A 21,276-nucleotide genomic window follows, 5' to 3' on the forward strand; every position below is an offset into this window, starting at 1 on the left:
TACGTTTAATCGCCACACAAGTCTTAATTGTCTGTCTTTCAGTTAACTATTTCCATGATGCAATTTCTATCTCAAAGTGATTGCAGATTTAACTGTGTAATTGGTTGTGTTTTTTGTGTTTGTTCCAAATCTGTCATTTGATCTTGAAGTGTTAAATGGAACTCAAATAAGAGGCATTGCTTCCTGTCTCTTCTCTGGTGTGGTCAGTAAGTAGCTAATGGACAGTGGAACAAAGGGGTGTTATTGTGTAACGAGAATTGTCTAACAAAAGATTGCTATCAAAGACTGAGGCAGGTTCTAACAAAAAAAGCTACATAAAATTGTTGCCTTTTTGAGCCAGTAGAATGAATACTACCTGTGAGATAGTATCACTTTTTAAGAAGAAAAATCAGTTGGGAAAATCAACTTTTAAAACATTTAAACTTTTTCTTTGGTCTGCTCCTTGAGAAAAATACAAGTTTATTCTAAAATTCTCATGCTTGTATTGGCTCAGCTGAAACAATGAGAGTGAGGATAAAAGGTTGTGACTCCCAGATTCATAAATAAATATAATTATTCAATTACTTTAAAAATCTTGTTATTGCTAGAACTCATTGTCATACAAAAATATGTCCTGCTCCAAGTACTCATAATCTGTGTGAAATGAGGCTAAATGAATCTCTATGCCAGCTGTTAGTCCCTTTCTGGGATAAGAATCAAGCTAATGAGAAAATGAAATCCGTGTTCTTCTCTATTTTTTTCATATACATTCCATTAAGACAGCAGAATTGGATTATCTTGATGATGTCACTCATGAGGTCTGGAGTAAAAACTTGGCCTGAAGTAGCTGTATCACATGTACCTGTCTTAGACCTTTGTATTATATTAATAGATCAAATGCCCATTGCCTTGTTGGATTGTGATTTCTCCAAGGATAGGGGCTAAACTTGCATTCATTTTTACAAACAACTCTGCCACAGCTCTGGCACCTAGAGAATCTAACAAATGCTATCTGAGTAATAATAATAATAATAATAATAATAATAATAATAATAATAAAAAGAGGCCAGAAGTCCTATTTCCCAACACAACATTCTTTTGCAAACTGGTCTCCAGTCCAAGGTCTTTTTTATCTGTTCTGCTTCCATAAAGACCTGCTTCCTGATGGGAGCAGGTCTGTCTCAAAGCTTGGGTCTTAGACTAGGCTGCACTTCAATTTACACTAAGCACTTAATGGGGGCACCTGGGTGGTTCAATAGGTTAAGCATCCAACTCTTGATTTTGGCTCAGGTCATGATCTCAGGGTTCATGAGATCAAGCCCTGCATTGGGCTCTGTGCTGATAGTGTGGAGCCTGCTTAGGATTCTCTACCTCTCTCTCTGTTCCTCTCCCACTCACACTCTCTTTTGCTCTCAAAACAAATAAATAAACTTAAAAAAAAATAAGTACTTGATGAATAAATGCTATACCCACAGTAGCACATTACTACTATCATTACTTTAAAAACTAGGGATGAAGGGATAAGATATACCACTGGTGATACTATGTTGGTTAGGCTCAGAATGGAACATGATATCCAGACTGGGACTCCCAATTTTAAGAAGGAAACAAAAATGGAAACCATATAGGGAGCAGTGGCAGTAATTAAAGTTTGGTATGGCACCTGGGTGGCTCAGTCAGTTAAGCATCCAACTCTTGATTTCAGCTTAGGTCATGATCTCATGGTCATAGGATGCCCAGCATAGAGCCTGCTTAAGATTCTCTCTCTCTCTCTCTCTCTCTCTCTCTCTCTCTCTCTCACTCTCTCAGGGTGCCTGGGTGGTTTAGTAGGTTAAGCGTCCGACTTCGGCTCAGGTCATGATCTTGCAGTCTGTGAATTCAAGCCCCTCGTCAGGCTCTTGTGCTGACAGCTCAGAGCCTGGAGCCTGCTTCAGATTCTGTGTCTCCCTCTCTCCGTCCCTCCCCTGCTCATGCTCTTTCTCTTTCTCTCTCTCTCAAAAATAAATAAACATAAAAAAAATTTTTTAAAGATTCTCTCTCTCTGTCTGTCCCTTCCCCCCTTGTACTCTCTCTCTCAACACCCCCCCCCCAAAAAAGATTGGCTTGTATGGATAAACATTCTTTATGTTTTTGGGGGCACCTGGCTGGCTCACTCAGAAGAGCCCATGACCCTTGGTCTTAGGGTCATGGATTTGAGGCCCATGTTGGGTGTAGAGATTACTAAAAAAAAATAAATAAATAAACTTAAAAAAATAATTTTTTTTTAATGTTTACATTTTGGAATTCAGGAAAAATCATGGGAACTATTTGAAATATAAAAGAGAATAATATATTGACTGACATGCAGTATTTATTATACTTGATTAAACTGACTTTAAACATTTTGTAACATGAAACCACCATTACAACATACTTGTTTTAAACAACAACAACAAAAATTAAAACTTGCTGACTCAGTTAACCCTTTATTTATTTGTTTATTTTTACTGAAATTTAAAGTATGTTGCATGCATCCATCAAACCACCCTATGAAATGCAAATTAACTCAACTTCTGTATTTCAGCATTTCCTGAATCACCTTAAGCCACTGAAGACAGCTAAAATATTTCTTTGATACTTTCCTAATTTGAAATTCCTAAAAATGATTGTGGATATGGGAAATAAGATGGTAACCTTACTTTAAAATCCATAATTTTGAACTTGCTACTCATAGGGGATAGTGTACTGACTTTTCCCCTACTTCCAAGAGAATCAAGACATACATACATGCATATGTGTGTGTCTACTCATATGTGTGTTACCATATTTCTTTCACTAACCAGATAATGTATAATCTTAAAAAATAGCTAATCAGGGGCGCCTGGGTGGTGCAGTCGGTTAAGCGTCCGACTTCAGCCAGGTCACGATCTCGCGGTCCGTGAGTTCGAGCCCCGCGTCGGGCTCTGGGCTGATGGCTCAGAGCCTGGAGCCTGTTTCCGATTCTGTGTCTCCCTCTCTCTCTGCCCCTCCCCCGTTCATGCTCTGTCTCTCTCTGTCCCAAAAATAAATAAACGTTGAAAAAAAAAAATAGCTAATCAAGCCATATTTTCCCAAAGTGGAAAAGAAAAAACAAATGTCTATTAACTGATAAATAGATTTGTATTTTAAATGCAGTAAATCCATATAACGGAATATTATTTGGCCATAAAAAAGGAACGAAGTGCTGATACATGCTAAACATGGATGAGCCCTGAAAACATTATGCTAAGTGAAAGAAGCTAGACATAAAAGGCCATGTATTATATGATTCTAATTATGTGAAATATTCAGAATAGGCAAACCCATAAAGACAGAAAGTAGATCAGTGGGTGCCAGGGGCTAAAGAGAGGGGGAAGAGGGAATGACTGCTAATGGGTACAAAGTTTCTTTTGAGAGTGATGAAAATGTTATGGAATTAGTGGTGATGGTTGTATAACTTTGTGAATATGTTAAAAACTACTGAATTGCACACTTTAATTTTTTAATGTTTATTTATATTTAAGAGAAAGAGAAAGAGAGAGAGAGTGAGTGTGTGTGTGTGCGCGCAGGGGGTAGGAGGGGCAGAGAGACGGAGACAGAATCCAAAGCAGGCTCCAGGCTCTGAGCTGTCAGCACAGAGCCTGATATGGGGCTTGAACTCACAAGCTGTGAGATCATGACCTGAGCTGAACTCAGATGCTTACCTGACTGAGCCACCCAGGCGCCCCTGAATTGTACACTTTAAAAGGTGACTTTTATGGTAAGTGAATTATATTGCAATGAATTTTTGAAAATAAAAAATATATTTAACCATGAGAACATGAAAAGTTCTAGTGATTTTTAAGCAAGTCACTGAATTTTTGATGAGTTTCAATATCCTCATGTCTAAAATGAGATGGTAGGGGGCGCCTGGGTGGCGCAGTCGGTTAAGCGTCCGACTTCAGCCAGGTCACGATCTCGCGGTCGGTGAGTTTGAGCCCCGCGTCAGGCTCTGGGCTGATGGCTCAGAGCCTGGAGCCTGTTTCCGATTCTGTGTCTCCCTCTCTCTCTGCCCCTCCCCCGTTCATGCTCTGTCTCTCTCTGTCCCAAAAATAAAATAAAAAATAAACGTTGGGAAAAAAAAATAAATAAAATGAGATGGTAGGACTAGATGCTCTCTTTAACCTTCTAGCTTTAAATACAATAATTCTATTTGGAATACAATTGATGTTGATAACTTGGGAATGTCTCACAGTTAAGAGTACTGTCTGTTGCAAACATTTCTCTTTAGAAATAAGGAGGAAATCCAACTCCTTGATAAAACCAAAGATGCCATCAGGATAAAAAGCAGAAGCGTGCAAACCAACGGAATTCAGTTGGCCAGTTCCTAACACTGTAAAATGGGCTTTATCTAAAACAAAAGTTTCCTCTCACTCAAAATAGGTACAGCTAAGCTACTTATGATTTCCACTCCATTTCCCATTATTTCTGTCATACTTTTGTAATCTTTCTGCTTTAGAACCTTCAAACCACTCAACTGCACCTACTGCTGTCAAACAGCAAATCCCCTCAGGGTTTGATACTCTGAATATACAACCGGTTCAAGTAATCGAATGAAAATGTCAGACAACCCAAGCTGCAGAACCAGGATGATGGTCAACTGGATGGGACAAAGGACAACTGCATAGATGTGACACAAAGAAGTTTCATGCTATTTCAACTGAAGAATGAAAAGGAAATAAAACCATAATTGATATATGGAAAGGCATCTAGTATTTCAACCAATTGCTCCTAGGCATATAATTCAAAACACTAAATAAAATGTGAAACTCCCAAAGGCAAAGATAAGCATCACAGTAAATCATAGGAGTAGACAAATATATGATTTTGGGGCCTTGGACAAAGAAAATCCTTGTAGTTTTAACTGACTCTGCCCTAGCCACTCCTCAACCCACTCTACTCTCAATTGCTTTTTCAGTTAATGGCAACTGCATTCTTTTTTTTTTAATGTTTATTTATTTTTGAGAGAGAGAGAGAGAGGCAGAACATGAGTGGGGTAAGGGCAGGCTCCAGGCTCTGACCTGTCAGCACAGAGCCTGACACAGGGCTTGAACCTATGAACTGCGAGACCATGACCTGAGCTGAAGTTGGACACTTAACCAGCTGAGCCACCCAGGTGCCCCATGCAACTGCATTCTTCATCACATCCCACATCAATCTGTTAGGAAATCCTGTTGGCTCCACCTTTAAAGTATATATAGAATTAAAACATTTCTCACCACCTCTACCACTACCAAGACACAATTTTCTCCTGCTTGAATTATTACGATGGCTTCCTAACTAGACTCTCAAACAATTCCCAATTTTGCTGCAAATACAATCTATTCTCAATAGCAAGTAGAGTGATTTTTTTTTAATGAGAAAAGTGTCACCTTTCAGTTCAAAATGTTTTGAAGATCTTCAATTTCATTCAGAGTAAAAGTCAGCCTTTATAGTAGCCCACAAGGCTTGATAAGATCTGGTTTCCCCTTTCCTTTCTGGCCACATGTTCTATTACCCACTCTGCTCCAGAGACACAGGACTATTTATACTTTGTCAAACTCAAGCCCCAGGGCCTTTGCACTTGCTATTTCCTCCTTATCTGCAGGGCTTTCTCTTTGTCCCTTTAAGCCTGTTAAAATGTCAGCTCCCTGACTCAGGTTCTGCCCCCAGTAGCTGCTTCATTTTTCTTCTTTTCTTTTCTTTTCTTTTCTTTTTTCTTCTTTCCCTTTCCTTTCCTTTCCTTTCCTTTTCTTCCATCCTTTCTTTTTTAAAGTTTATTTATTTATTTTGGGAGAGGGAGTATGAGCAGAGGAGGGGCAGAGAGAGGGGGGGAGAGAGAATCCCAAGCAGGCTCTGTGCTGTGGGGCTCATTCCCAAGAACCATGAGACCATGACCTGAGCTGAAGTCAAGAGTTGGATGCCTAGTCTACTGAGCCACCTAGGTACCTCCTTGCTTCATTTTTCTTAATAATACTTAACTATCTTCTAAGAAACTGTATATGTTACTTATTTGCTTTGCTTATGGTCTGCCTTTCTCTACTGAAATATAAACTGTGAGGGCAGATGTTTGTTTGTTTGTTTGTTTTACTTATTACTATATCCCACCACCTAGAAGAGCAGATGCTCACTACATGCAGATAGAATGAGTGTTGCATGAACTCACCAGTCTCACCCAGGTCCGTGCTCTGAAGAAATGTACGGCAGCGCTCCTTGTGCTCCTCAAGGGAACTTCTCTGCTTGTAGCTCCTTCCACAAAACTCACATTTATAGGGTTTCTCGACTATAAGGAGAGCACAAGGGGCACTCAGTGACCCTCACGGTTACAGAATAAATGATGTCTTGGGGTCCTGTGCAAACTATCCTTTAGGAATGAGACTGCTGAGAGAAGCCAGGGTATTTGGATATTTTTGCATCTATACTACTTTTAAATTTAATAAACTAAAATCAGGTTATGGTCACATTAGAGTTTTCTTTGGAAGGACAGCCTCCTTTCACAAATGAAAGGATTTGGATATAATGACTATCGCTGAGCATGGTGTTTTGGCTCCAGATCCAATCTTGTTTCTTTAGGAAAATATATAGGGCCTTTTTATTCTTCAAGGAGGTTTGTGTGGCTTAAAAATGAAACAGAAAGAGATTCCTTATTTTGTGACATCCATCTGGCTTGTAAGTAAAGAATGCTGGGAGTTAGCCATTCAGCCAGTTGATGGCCTTTTCAGAGCATTGACATATTTGGATAAATTTAGCTTATCCTTGCCAAGTGGCTATAGTGAAATCTGGGCTAAATCAATAAAAACTGAGCTAACTGAAGATATTTTTGAATAATAGAAATAAGAATGAATTACAAAAATGACTTTATCTTAATTTCTGAGATAAAGCAAAATTTCCTCAACAATTCAAGCCACCTTTGTCCTCCCAACACCTCCAAGTGCTTTATTTCTTAAAATATGTAAGTAATAATTTCAACTGTGCAGGGCTGGTTTTTCTGATTTGTGGATAAAGTGTACCCTAAGAATTTGTCAGAGTTTTAGGAACTGAGACTTTTATTTTTTAATCCTCTTGCTCTGTTTAAAACAGAGTCTTTGGGACATAAAGCACTAAACAATCCCTCTGGAATCCCAAATTAAAATGTTTGCTAGGGCTAAAAATGTTTTAAGTGTTCTGCATAAATTGGGGTCCTCTAGAATCTATCTCAAAAATGACCACTGTATTTGGATCTTACTTGAAAAAAGCAATAGACAAGACTGTTCTAATTTTTTGGATTAAACTCATCTTTAATTCATTACTTTGAATGATGAGCTGTAAATGAAACCTTTCTTTTGCCACTTAATACCTCTCATGGTGGGTTTCGCTGGGGCTGATTTGTTTAATCCTTAGTCTCTGAATTGTGACCAGTTGTGGGTTTGGGGCTAGGTTTTAGTCAAAGCAGTACGTGGATCGACATAAAAACAAACCTTTTTTTTTTTTTTTCCAATTAAAAGTTTGCCAGATAACATCAAGAACATCAGGTCCCAAATTTGAAAATAAACTCAGTTTTAGTTTTCTAGGAGGGAAATTCTAAATGTTGAAAAAAAAAATTATTATCTTGCTTGGTTAAAATAAAATGTGAAAACATTAAGATAGAACACAGTTATTTTTTTTTTAATTCTGCTCATCTTCTAGAGATTAAAAATAAATAGGCTGATCAAGAAAAAAGTCAGGTTTAAGAAATTTACCCCATGTACACCTAAAACTAATACAATGTCACATTGTCAGTTATATCCCAATTAAAAATTTTTTAGCCCAGAATGGCCAAAAGAAACCATCTGACAATTAATTACACTCAGTTTGCAAACTGTACATCATTTGCCTGTCCAGACTTCTGAATGAAAAGTGTGTGCATGTGTTTCTTAGGAAAATAATCTCTTAATAAAGTTTACCATAAGAAAATACCAATGACTATAATTTTTTCACAAAATTTTAAAAGGCATTTTAATAGGGCAGGCTCTTCCTGTCTGACTGTGTTGTTCTCTAAGGGAACAAGGATGGTGAGGAGATGATCATCTCCATTGAGCCAGACGGAGAGCAATTAATGCCTTAATGGAAGTGTAATTAGCCCTAGAGGTCTCTGCTGTTGTAACCCTTCAGAACAGGAATGACGGATTAAAACCTCCATACTTAACTCTTTCTAGTTTCCTCAATGGGCACTGAGAAACACAAATTTACTAGATATGGAATGCTCATTGCTCTCACTTACCAGAATGTGTCCTAAGGTGACCTGTGAGTGCGTCTCTTCTCTGGCATGCGTAGTTGCAGAGGTGACACTTAAAAGGTTTTTCCCCTGTGTGCAGTTTAATGTGGCGGAGGAGGTTACCTTTCTGAGTAAAAGATGCCCCACACTGATTACACTGGAATGGGCGTTCACCTTTAAAAAGGACAAAAAGGAGACTTCTGATCACCCAGCAAGTGGCAAAGCATATGCACAGATTAGACGCCTATGGCAAAAGCTCATCTTTTAGACAATATCTGTTCATATCATATTGGGATCAGCTGGGAACTATATTTCAAGGCAAGCATACAACTTACTTCTAGAATTTTCTCTGTAGAAGAGAAAAAGCATTCATCTAGTAAGGCTATTTTAGGTATCATCTTGTCTTGGATCAGAGTGGGGGGGTGGGGGGGGGAGAAAGATAGCTCTAGAAGTGCTTTCTAGATGTAAATTTGTAACATTACTTAGCATTCTATTTGAATATAATCTCAATCTGAAAAAAAGAATCACATACTCAAACTCTAATAAGGTATTGAGGGCCATAAATACCTCTTTTTTTAAAATTTCATATCAAATGTCAGATGGAATCTATTGGGCTCAATGGGACTGTTGTGTTTGTATGCAGTTCTATAGACTGGCTGTTTATTTGTCTGAAGATAAAAATTTTAAACTGATAATAAAAGCTATATCCTTTCATCTATCAAATTTGAACCCGATATAATAAGGAGGTCTGCTTTTCAAAAAGTTATGCAAAAATGTATGAAAGATGCTTAAGAAGCATATCACAAAATTCAACTCCTACTTATTAGCTGAAGAAAAATATTTGGCTGACCTAGAACACTGTGCTTACTATAGTGTTTTTATTCATGGCATATGCAATGTTTGCCAAATGCATAGTAAAGCAGGAATGAAAATCACTGGGTAAATGAAAATGCAGAGAGGGGGAGGTACATCAGTATTATAGCAAAAATCAATGAAAGTAATCAAAAGTCCCAAATTCCACCATTTCATTTCTCACATGGCTGCATTAGGACAGTTTTCAGAAGAATGGATGAAGGAAACTTATTTACCAGTATGGCTCCGCTTATGAACCATTAAGACATTGAAGCTAATGCAGGAGAGTCCACACACATCGCAGTTCATCTTGCCACTGGTTGGCCTGCTACTATCATACGAGACAACATGTCTTTCCAACTTAATGTTTTCATATTCATTATATTCTCTCGAAAAGCTGTATGGAATTTCAGGCTCTTCTGCATTTCCCATGGGCTCTGGCTTTAAAATATTCTCATCCCTTTCACTGTATTCATCTTTCACTTTCATTGAATCATCTGCAGGCAGGAAAATGCAAGGAATGAACAATGATTGTATTTGGAGCTATCAAAGCAGCTCAAAGAGAGAGACCCACAACTGACAATCAAATACCAAATGAAGTTAACATAATATTGTACATCTACAAAATAAGAAAGCACCATTAGGATGATCACTCATTATCTGAATTCAGAACCACAGTCAGGGGGAAACACACACACACACACACACACGTGACAATGACTTGCACCATCCAGAAAATGAGACAGAATAGATTTAGCTGTCACTGCTCAAAGCGGCCATGAAAAAAACATTTTGAGCAACTCTTCTCCAGTACCGGGGGAGAAGAAAGGTTCTCAGATTTAGTACCTTTTTTGGTGGCCGCAGTTAAAAGGTAAGGTGATGGAGCTCTTTGGTTTCAAAAAGAAAATACTGTTTCAGTCCTTCAAATGCATTCAATTTAAGCCACTAAGAGTGAGAGTTGAATAGTTGTTATGGTTTTTCTGATTTTAAGCCATGCTTTGCCTCTTCCCCTTCCATGTATATGCACTGCTAAAAAAGAGTCTTATCTCTCTGTTTCTCTTGGAACTGATAAAGAAACAACATTGAATATAGAGGAAGCTGGCAGTACTAGTGAAATACTGTTGAGAAAGATAAAAGGAGAAGTAATTCTTTAACATAATCTTCTAAGGAGTCACTTTCATTGACACAGGTAAATAGAGCTCAACCTAAACAAGGGGAAAGGCACCTGTACCCATGTTAGGGAGGATGAAACTCAAGATCCTGGAACTATATAGAACTGGAGAGGAGAGGAGGGACTGGCCCAAAAGAATTTGCTAACCGGGCAGTCTCTGAAAAAGAGTTGCCACACTCTTGAGTTGAAGAGCATAAGAAGTGAAGAAGGCAAATATATGTAGTGACACTGATAACACCTAAATATTTGCCTGATATTAATCTTAATAAACATTTGCAAGGGACTTTTCATATATAAGATAAACTGCTTACTTTTCCCAACATTTGTTCTTAGAAATTGGAAGTTATGCTTCCTCATGAGGAATTATAAGTCAATGGAATTTTAGGGCTGGAAGGGAATTTAGGGATCATCTAATCCAACCCCCTTTTGTCCTTCAGATAAGGAAATCTGACACCAGATATTTTCAGTGATTTGTCCAAGGTTACACAGCCACTTAATAGCAGAGGTGTGATTAGAATGCTGAACGTGGATTTGACCTCACACACTAGATGTAGAAAGTCTAAGTGGCTTCTTACTAACATATTCCACTCTCTCATCAATGGTGAAGACATTAAAAACCAAAACACTCTGAAGAAAAGATATTTTAAAAAAACTGCATCCCTTCCAAAAAAACACCAGTGAGTGCAGAGCTCCTGTTGCCACACAGGAGGAAGTACAACTGCAGCTGTGCCTGGCTTGCTACCTTCAACTCGAGTTTCAATTTTCACTTCTATCAAGGTTACCTTTTATCTATATTAACTGTGTTTGCTTAATAGAGCAAGACAGGGCCTAACCACCAACCGAGGAGCCATTGCTGCAACACTGTTCCTCTGCTTCTCACCACAGTTCATGGTTCATAGCCTTTCACTCTTTGGTTAGAAGAGATGCAAGGCTATAGGATCAGTCAAACATTTTTCAAATTTGTCCATTCTGTACATCTGGGTCATACATGAATCCATATGCATTTCCACATGGAAAGAGATTCATTCCCTTCTTTCTCTGGATAGGTCTCACCTGCTTTCAGATGGAATTGGTTTGCTCAAGTGTTTTTGCTTTTTTAAAAAAAATTTTTTTAAGAGAAGGATGCACCTGAGGCTTGTACCCTCCTCCCTTCCTCCATCACTCCAGCTGTGGGTGATATCCCACCAAAGCTTGAGTGCTCTTCAGTTTGCATGTAGGCGTTTAAAAGAACCTCAACGGAAAACTTCAGCTACTGAAAACCAAAAACAGCAGATAGGGGCCCGCAGAAAAAGATCCTTTTCATTTTGGTTATAAAATGTTAATATGAGCAAACTTGAGCCATTCCATGGTCAGTGACAATTAAAAACTAGGAAGATAAATGTGTTGGGTCTTTCTGAAAATGGCAGGACAAAAGAGAGTTGCTATTTCCCTCAGGACTTTGGCTTTAATGGGCTTGATCTAAAACTCAATACCACACCAACCTGGCCCAAGAGAAAATCTTGGCTTTGGTCCCTTAGGATTTAGCTGTAGAACAAGGAAGATGGTATTTGAGACCCAGAGCCCTAAGGGAAAGCATAAGAGACTCATGGACAGAGTATTAGGGAAGTCCGTTGGACTTAATGGACCAAGAGTTCCTGGTACAGTTGTTGGTTTGCCTTGGAACTCGTATTTTTCTTTTCTTTTCTTTTCTTTTCTTTTCTTTTCTTTTCTTTTCTTTCCTTTTCTTTTCTTTTCTTTTCTTTTCTTTTCTTTTCTTTCTTTTCTTTTCTTTTCCTTTCCCTTTCTTTCTTTCTTTCTTTCTTTCTTTCTTTCTTTCTTTCTTTCTTTCTTTCTTTCTTTCGAGAGAACAAGCTGGGTAGGGGCAGAGAGACAGGATGAGAGAGAGAATCCCAAGCAGGTTCCACACTGTCAGTGCAGAGCCCGACACAGGGCTCAGTCTCATGAACCTGAGCCAAAATCAAGAGTCAGATGCTCAACCACTTTGAGCCACCCGGGCAGCCCAGGAGAGTTACTACTTTTAGATGAAAGACCTGAATGGCCTCTTTGCACGGTTACTGGGATCAACAATTCATCATGATTTACCATGTAAAGATACACAGAATTGAACAGTAGAAAACATTAGTATCTAAGATATTAATGGGATTTCTGAGACATTATTGGGTTTAGAACGCAGCCTCCGAATACAGTCCACCAAAATGACTGGCACAGACACTTGTCTGCTCTAATGAAGAGATTCATTCCATCTCTTGGGAGGAAGATTTATTGCAGAAGAAAGGGGAGCATTCTGCTACTTAGTACCCTTTGAAAATATTAAAATCATGTCTAAAATCAAACTTGTCTAAAATCAATCATGTTTAAAATCATCTTTGAACCCAAGCTTGCTTCTAATTTATGACTTTGTTATATTTCCAAATGGCATCTTCCTTCTTCCAGTTTCCAAGTCTTAAAAATGGAATCCTTTTCCTTTCAGTCTCCACATCAATTCAGTCTGCAAGACCTATAGATTCTATGTCCTCAGGCTCTCCGGATGCTAATTCCTCTTTTCCATTCGCAGTGCAATTTAGTTTAGCCTCTCATCCTCTCTCAATACTCCTTTTTAGACAAATTTACTACAAAGTATGCTATGCTTTCTGCCTGTATATTCTCAAAATTGATGTAAAATTGCCTCTAACTGGGTTTCTGCTTCCATAATTCACTGAATCTACTCCCCTGAAGATCGTCAATAATGTCCTGATTCCTAAATCCACTGGCCTTTTGTGTGCCATTCTCCCCAGCTTTTCTGTAGCCCTTGACACTATTGACCACCATTCATTCTTCTATACTATTTGTTCAGTGAAACCGTAACTTCTTTCCTTACCTTTCTACTGTGTTTTTTTTTCTAGCTCTTTTCCCTCCCTCTGCCTCATAAATACGGCCTATAATGTTGTTTTTTCTTCCCTCTACATCCCCTCCCCTGTGGCAATTTCATCTACTATTCAGGCTTCAACAAGTATTTTCTGTGATTAACTCCCAAATATATATATCTCCAGGTGTAATCTTTCTCCCCCCTTTCAGTCCTCTAATCTATAAGGCCTCCTAAGTATCTTTCCAGTTACTTGGGCTAGACTCCTTACAGACATCTTTCCTTCCTCTTGTTTGTACCCCACATTTAATCATCCCTTGGTTCTATTTTTGTATCCTCTCTCCAGTTCTGTTTCTCCTCCCCACTATTGTGCATTCCTAGTATCCTGAATCTCAGGAACTTAATGCTCTCCACTTTGTTCTCCTTGCCTCCTTTCTCTCTTCTTTCCAGTTCATCCTATACACTACCACCACACTATTCTTCCTCAGCTATAGCTCTGGTCATATCATGGCCACGTGAAAATCCTTCAATACTATACTGCCAACAAAATAAAGTCCAAACTCAGAAAGAATTTAAAGGGGCTTTCAGTATCTGGCTCCACCTCGTCTTTGTAATGCTGATTTTGAATACTCAGATATCTTTAACCAAACTAAAAACTTCTAAGTATTCTTGCTTTTATTATTTCCACTGCTTACATACAAGATCTTTCCCTAATGTTGTCATGGGTGGGTCCAAATCCTACAGATCCTTTAAAGCCAAAACTAGTATGCCATCTCCCCCCTGACACACACACACACACACACACACACACACACACACACACACACACACACTGACCCTCACCCCACTCCCAGCTGCAAAATAATCTGTTCCTTCTTTCTCTGAATTATTTATAAATTTACTTCATCTCCCATGTGGTCATGTAAGCTATCTGAGGTCAGAAGTTACACAGGTTTGTTTTTTTTTTTAACTCAGTATCCCCTGTGACACTGCTTAACTTGTATCTGTTGATACAAGACTGTGTGGTTTTAACATAGAAATTTTGGGGGTCTACTAATTTGATGTGGAGACTGAAAATATGCATTAAAAATATGCTCCGTAGGTAAATCTTTTTTTAAAAGTTAATTTATTTTTTATTTTGAGAGAGAGAGAGTGCATGAGCAGCCCAACATGGGGTTCCATCTCATGAACAGGTCAGATCATGACCTAAGCCAAAATCAAAAGTCTGACGCCCAACTGACTGAGCCACCCAGGTGCCCCAGTAAATATCATCATCATCATTATTATTATGATTATTATTTGAGAGAGAGAGAGAGAGAGAGAGAGCACCCACAAGATGGGGAGAGGGGCAGAGGGAAAGAGAGAGAATCTGAAGCAGGCTCCACACTCATCTTGGAGCCTGATGCAGGGTTTGATCCTATAACCCTGGGATCATGACCTGAGCTGAAATTGAGTCTAACACTTAACCGACTGAATCACCCAGGCGCCCCTAGCTCTTTGGGTAGTAGATCTTGTATACAATGGAGTTTGAGAACTGCCACTCTCTAGTTTGACACAGTATTCTGCATAAAGTACATACATAATAAATACTTAGTACATGAATATACCACTGCATTAGCCTCCTAAATGGCCCACAGTATATGTGACCTCTATTTTATACTATATCTTATTTCCAGATTAATCAACCTGTAGCACTAAAAATCTTTTTCAAAAACTTTCTATGATTTCATTCTACTTCTAGAACAAAGTCTAAACTCCTTAGCAAGACCATCAAGGGCCTACCCAGAACCTTCCCTGAGCCTTCCCAATCATCTCATTTCTCACTAGTCCTCTCGAATTAACACCTTTTCTAGACTAGAGCCTTGCTACTCAAAATGAAGTCCTTGGATCAGCAGTTCCAGCATCCCCAGGGAGCTTATTAGAAATGCAGACTCTCAGGTCTCACCCCAGACTTACTGGATCAAAATTTGCATTTTAACAAAACCCTCAAGGATTCCTATGCACATTAAAGTTTGAGAAGTATAGCAGCAATCTAATTGCAGTTTTCCAAGCCTCTTCTCTAGTCTTTTCCATACCTAACATGCCCTTCTCTGACATCAACGTTTGATTCAAACTTCCAGATGCTATTTAAATGCCATTTCTTCCATGCAGTCTTCCTTGATACTCTAAAGTAGAAAAAAATTCTCTTGTTTCTGTGCTTTCTCATATACCTATCTCACTCTCCCTTATATTTAGCATATCACTAAGCCTGTACAGATTCACCTTAATATAGGTGATATGTTCATAAAGTGTTGCATGTAAAACCAATAATATTGTTCCACTGATTTAAATTATACATCCAGAGATGTTTCTCTTCATTTTTCTATGATTTTCAGTTGTCAGTAACTGGCAACATGTGAACTGTTAGTGAAAGCAGAAAATCTTTAAAAAATTTTTTTAATGTTTATTTATTTTTGAGAGAGAGAGAGAGAGAGAAAGAGAGAGAGAGAGAGAGAGAGAGAGAGAGAGTGAGTGGGGAGGGGCAGAGAGAGAGGGAGACACAGAATTCAAAGCAGGGTGCAGGCTCTAAGCTGTCAGCACAGAACCCGATGCGGGTTCTGAATCTATGAACTGCGAGATCATGACCTGAGCCAAAGTTGGATGCTTAACCAACTGAGCCACGCAGGGGCCCCTAAAAGTAGAAAATATTAAAGACCTGGCAAGAAATACTTAAATACAGTGAAGAACTGTCCAACAATATCCGAAAGGTTTTGTAAAGTAAATAAACCTTTTGTAATGTGAATAATTTCATATCTTACTTTTGTAAATTCCAGTTTCCTATCATATGTATCAGGTTTCTTAGACACACAACTTAAATTGCCACTTAAAATACTATCAAGGGGCACCTGGGTGGCTCAGTCGGTTGAGCGCCTGACTTTGGCTCAGGTCATGATCTCACAGCTCTGTGGGTTCGAGCCCCACATCGGGCTCTGTGCTGACGGCTCAGGGCCTGGAGCCTGCTTCAGATTCTGTGTCTCCTCTCTGCCCCCAACCCACTTGCATTCTGTCTCTGTCTTTCTCAAAAATAAATAAACATTTAAAAAAATTAAAAAAAATAAAATACTATCAAGAATCTTCACAGGCACTAGCAATATTTTATTTCTTAATTCAGGTGGTGGGTCCATGGATTCTTGTTTTGTAGTTATTCTTTCAACTATACATGTAATTATATTTGCCTTTCTGTGTGTATGATATATTTCATAGTAAAAAATGTTAAAGGCTTCCTGAGTAAATTTTTTATAAGTGAACTTGTGGAGAGGAGAACATACCAAACCACAAATTGCTGATAAAGGTAATTGCTTAACATTCCCAGAGGGGGGAAAAATATGTCTAAATTGAATCTAACCCATAGAAAATTAGATTAAACTGAACTTCTTCCTAAAGGAGATACTCTGGGGTACAATTGCTCCCATCTTTGTCTATGTTATGGAGGCCTCTTAGGAAGATGACATACACTAACACACACACACACACACACACACACACACACACCGCACACACACACACACACACCCCAGAGAGAATTTTGTAGGCTGAAGAGAACAAAGGCTTGGCTCACTGGGGCTGATGCACATGGTTTCATTTCCTGGGGTGATGGTTATCACATGAAAGGCTTGCACTCCAGAGTAGACATTTTTGGTTTCACCTGAGACACTGCAAAAACAATGGGTCTTGGAAAGGATCCAACATCTAAATCCTTCAGGGGCAATAGCACTCTCAGCCAACTGTGCCTCAGTTTGTTTTTACAGGCACATAAAATGCTCAGTTGGAGAGAAGAACCTATCAAAGATGGCAAATGGAACAGGCAACTTGGATGTCTTAGATAGTACGTTAGTAGGAATTTCCCAGTGCAGAAAGGGGGTTCTGAGTTTCCACTCTGAATTATGGATCTCAGAATCCAACTCAAAGAAGGACAAAGCTTGGAGTAATAGCCTTAAGTTTGCCAGAGATATTGTGAGAAGGGGCAAAACAAGATAGAGGCTCTTGAACAGGGAAGACACAAAAGGGTGATGTTGTTTAAGTGTTTTACAAGGATTAGGGGTCATAACCATGAAATCCTCAGCACATGCAAAAGTCAACTGGATAACAAAGAAGCTTAATCATCTTAATGTGGCATTTTAATGATGCCACTGATTTGCTATGCCAATTCAGAGATAATGAGGCCCTAATGCTACAGATGTTCAGCCAGGCTAAAAGAAAGGGGGGGTGGGCTTTTCTAGCATGCCATTTTCTAACTATCCAATTAAACAAATTGTGAAAGCATCTAAATAGTTTACCAGGTTTTGACAGCTGTTAATAGGATTTAGAAGCTTGAAGCACTAAAGAGCAAAACGGGAGATATATGTATTGTAGGTATTTAGCCTACAGAATTTGTTGCTACCATCCAATACAACAGAAATAGATCGACTAAAACAGTTTTCCTTATAAAATTAATATCTCTACTCCTTTCCTACAATGGTATCTTTGTATCAGAAACAAGAACACTGAAATCATGGGTCATTTTCATTTTCTAATTTACATTTTTATTTGTAAAGTGAGGAGGGAGGAAAACCAATGCTATTTTGCCAACTAAAGAATACTAAGTTCTAGTATTTGCTAACCAGTAAAATTATAAAGCTTCAATGAAAGCAAAAGTTTTGGTCATTGATTTATAGGATCTATTATGTTTTCCTTTTTTTCTTCTTTTAAAATTTAAAATGATAGACATCTATTAATTTTTAAAACACCTATTTTAAAATTAGGAAAAAACTGGAAAAGGTGAACCATATGGCTAAGAGATGAAATATTGTATCTTAATAGCAGCAAAATAAGAGATAAGCAGTTTGGCTAATATTTGGTTTTGTTAAAGTTTTCATTAAAACATATTCTTATCAGACTTAAATCTGCCCTTAAAAAAATCTCAACTGTAGGGGCACCTGGATGGCTCAGTCAGTTAAACGTCTGACTCTTGATTTCAGCTCAGGTCATGATCGAGCCCTGAGTCAGGCTCTGTGCTGAGTGTGAAGCCTACTTGGAATTCTCTCTCTGTCCCTCCCCTGCTCGTTCTCTCTCTCTCTCTCTTTCTCTTCTTCTCCCTCTCTCTCTCAAAAATAAATTAATGAACATTTAAAAAATCTAAACTGGTAATTGCTAAATCATGTCACTTCATATTCAAAAACTTTAGCATGAAAACATGAAGAAGGTTTCTGTTGCAAAGGAACCATTCTCCACTTAACTAATGATGTTAATCTTTGCCTTATTATCTGACTATCAAATAGCTCATTCATTGCCATAATAATAAAACTAATTTTGTTTAATAATTTCAGTGTGATGCTTTGCTTCCCTATCAGAACAAGAGGAGATTTATTACTTTTAACAGGAATATACTACATATCAGTGGTAGGTGAGGTTCCAGCTGCTCAGTGGGCTAAATTTACTCTTCAGATGTCTTCATCTACAGTTGTGAGGATTGAAGAACATGGTGTGTGAAAGTTCCTTCTAAACTATAAAGCAGTATACAAATATAGTGGCTTTTTCATTTCTCTCTGTTATAACTATGACCTTTTCTATTGATCATTTAACCTATGTATTATTTTATATTTCTATTTCTGAGAAGTAACTACTGTCCATTGAAAAATAAAGAATGAAAATATATCTAAAAAGGTTGAGGTTTGGAGCACTTGGGTGGCTCAGTCAGTTGAGCAGCCAACTTTTGATTTCAGCTCAGGTCATGATCTCATAGTTTGGGAGCTTGCTTGGGATTTTCTCTCCCTCACTCTCTGCCTCTTCCCCTCTCATGTGCTTGCTTTCTCTCTCTCACTCTCTCTCTCTCAAAATAAATAAATAAGTTTAAAAAATATATTTAAAAAATAAAGAGGTTGAGGTTTAAGATGTTGCCCAATCAGAGATTGTTTACCTAGTAGACATTTCATTAATAAATACAGAGAAAAATCTTTCTTTTCATTTATAATTCCTTTGTATAGAATATTCACTCTCTTTTTTGAGTGCAATTAAAACATTTAAAGCATATTAAAATAGAATACTTAGAAAAATTAAAAAATTATCGTCCAAATACAGTTAAATTGGCTAAAAATATCCTGACTGACACAACACTAAACTGAGGATCACAGGTAAAGAAAGGAATGAAAATGCCTCCACATTCACTACAGAAGTTCCTGGTATGCATAGTATGTGTTGTGTTACATGACAGTTAACATGTTTATTTCCCATATAGATTAGGAGTATCTTCAAGGCAGGGGTCAGGTTTTAATATTTAATAATATTTGTGTCCCCAGAAGCTTTCAGAGGGCTCACTTACTCTAGGTATTGAATGAATAAATGAATGGATGAATGAACTCTTTGGGCAGCCTGAACCAATTTAAGAGGAAGGGGGGCACCTGGGTGGCTCAGTCGGTTAAGCGTCCATCTCTTAATTTTGCCTCAGGTCATGATCTCCAGGTTCATGAGTTTGAGCTCCCCATCAGGTTCTGTGCAAGGATCACACAGGCCTGCTTGGGATTCTCCCTCTCTCTCTGCCCCTCCCCTGTTTGTACCCTCTCTGTCTCTCTCAAAATAAATAAACTTAAACAAGATGACGAAGAAGAAGGCGGCCAGGAAGGGAAGAAGGAATAAGCCACTTTGCTGTACCACTCCCTAATTTGTCTACAACACTCTGAAGCTGAGACATGGTAAGCAGAATTTCTCCTCATGATACATTAGAAAAACACCCAAGCCCCACAGTGATAGATAACCAGTTCTCCAGTTGACTTCTTTGCTCATGGTGGTCAGCCTTTTGTTTCCCCTATTCCCTCACTTTGGAACAGGATGTCATCCTTTGGAATAGTATGACCAGTTCCTGCTTTTTTTTTTTTTTTTTTAAGTTTATTTATTTATTTTGAGAGGGAGAGAGAAAGTGAATGTGGCAGTAGGGGAGGGGCAGAGAGAGAGGGAGAGAGATTGAATCCCAAGCAGGCTCTGTACTGTCAGCATGGAACGCTATGCGGGGTTCAAACTCATGAACTGAGAGAGATCATGACCTGAGCTGAAATCAAGAAATACTTAACTCACTGAGTCACCCAGGCACTGCCCCCCCGCCCAGTCCCTGCTTCTTAAACCTCTTCCCTGAGCTCTATTCCTGCCTGATTCTATTCTACCTCACTTATTTGTTTCTTCAGTCTACTCCTTTTTCTTGGTCTCCTAGGTGTCAATGGTCTCCTGGGGCCTGTTTCTTTAACCTTTTGTTTTTTCACTTTACATATTCTCTTAATCCAACCTTCTGTTGCGGATGACCCCATCTCTATTTCTGGCCTAGTTCTCCCTGCTCAGCCCAACAGGTACTTCCAATTACTTCTTAGATTTCTTCTACTTGTTCCGCACTCAACAAGTTGCAACCTAGCTCATTATTTCTCTCTTTTTGACTTTCCTTCCAAATCTGCTCCCGCTATGCTAGTCCCTGTTTTCCCCTTTACCTAGTGGCTGCTTATTGTCAATGTCTGTATATTATTCCACTCACAAACTTAACATGTAGCACTGTGCCAGGAACACAGTTTAGCTTAGTTACTGCTTACCAAATGAACAGAAGAAAGGAAGGAAAGAAGGCAAGAAGGAAGGAAGGGGTGAACAATTATTCTGTTCTTTGCTTCAAGTACAAAACTAAGGTTGGAGACGTTTTTTAAAAATTGCGCAGATTGTAATTTTGCCTAAGGTTAGCATGTTAGGCCACAGCAGAGGAAAACAACAAATTGTATTTCTAACTTATGGTATACCAACCAGACCCAAAGGATTTAAAGCATTCTTGAAAGAGAAGAAAATGAATATATGGATTAAGAATTAGAGGATTCTTGCTCTTTTTAACATTATATTGATTAAAACAAAATACATATAAAATAAAATTTACTATCTGCTACATATTATTTGGACTTTTCTTCCTCTCTGCTTCCTCCATTCTCCCTGGTTTTCAAATAATGGAATTAGAGCACTAAGATACAAGGAAAAACTCAGCACTGACTTGTCCTAGGTGAATGTACAATGCTAAAAGCACATAAGCTATCTTGTCACTGGAACATGCTTGTCCCTGGGGGTAAAGTATAACAACTGCTTAACAGCTGCCCAGTAACACACTTCAAGACTGCAAGCAAAGATCCATTGTTGCTCTACCAGAAACAG

The 21,276-nt window shown here is 38.5% G+C and overlaps 1 protein-coding gene across 4 annotated transcripts in view; it reads right to left on the minus strand.

Moving 5' to 3' along the window:
• Window positions 1-21,276, minus strand: part of IKZF3 (IKAROS family zinc finger 3) — a 91,416-nt gene that overhangs the window by 18,268 nt on the left and 51,872 nt on the right. For all 4 annotated transcript variants that reach the window (XM_045488704.1, XM_045488702.1, XM_045488703.1 and 1 more), the window contains 3 exons: window positions 9,316-9,576; window positions 8,234-8,401; window positions 6,161-6,277 (listed from right to left, as the gene is read on the minus strand). In XM_045488704.1, coding sequence (XP_045344660.1) covers window positions 6,161-6,277; window positions 8,234-8,401; window positions 9,316-9,576 — 546 coding nt within the window. The remainder of the gene's footprint in view (window positions 1-6,160; window positions 6,278-8,233; window positions 8,402-9,315; window positions 9,577-21,276) is intronic.

This window comes from Leopardus geoffroyi, chromosome E1 (assembly GCF_018350155.1).
Source record: "Leopardus geoffroyi isolate Oge1 chromosome E1, O.geoffroyi_Oge1_pat1.0, whole genome shotgun sequence".
NCBI classification, from domain to species: Eukaryota; Metazoa; Chordata; class Mammalia; order Carnivora; family Felidae; genus Leopardus; species Leopardus geoffroyi.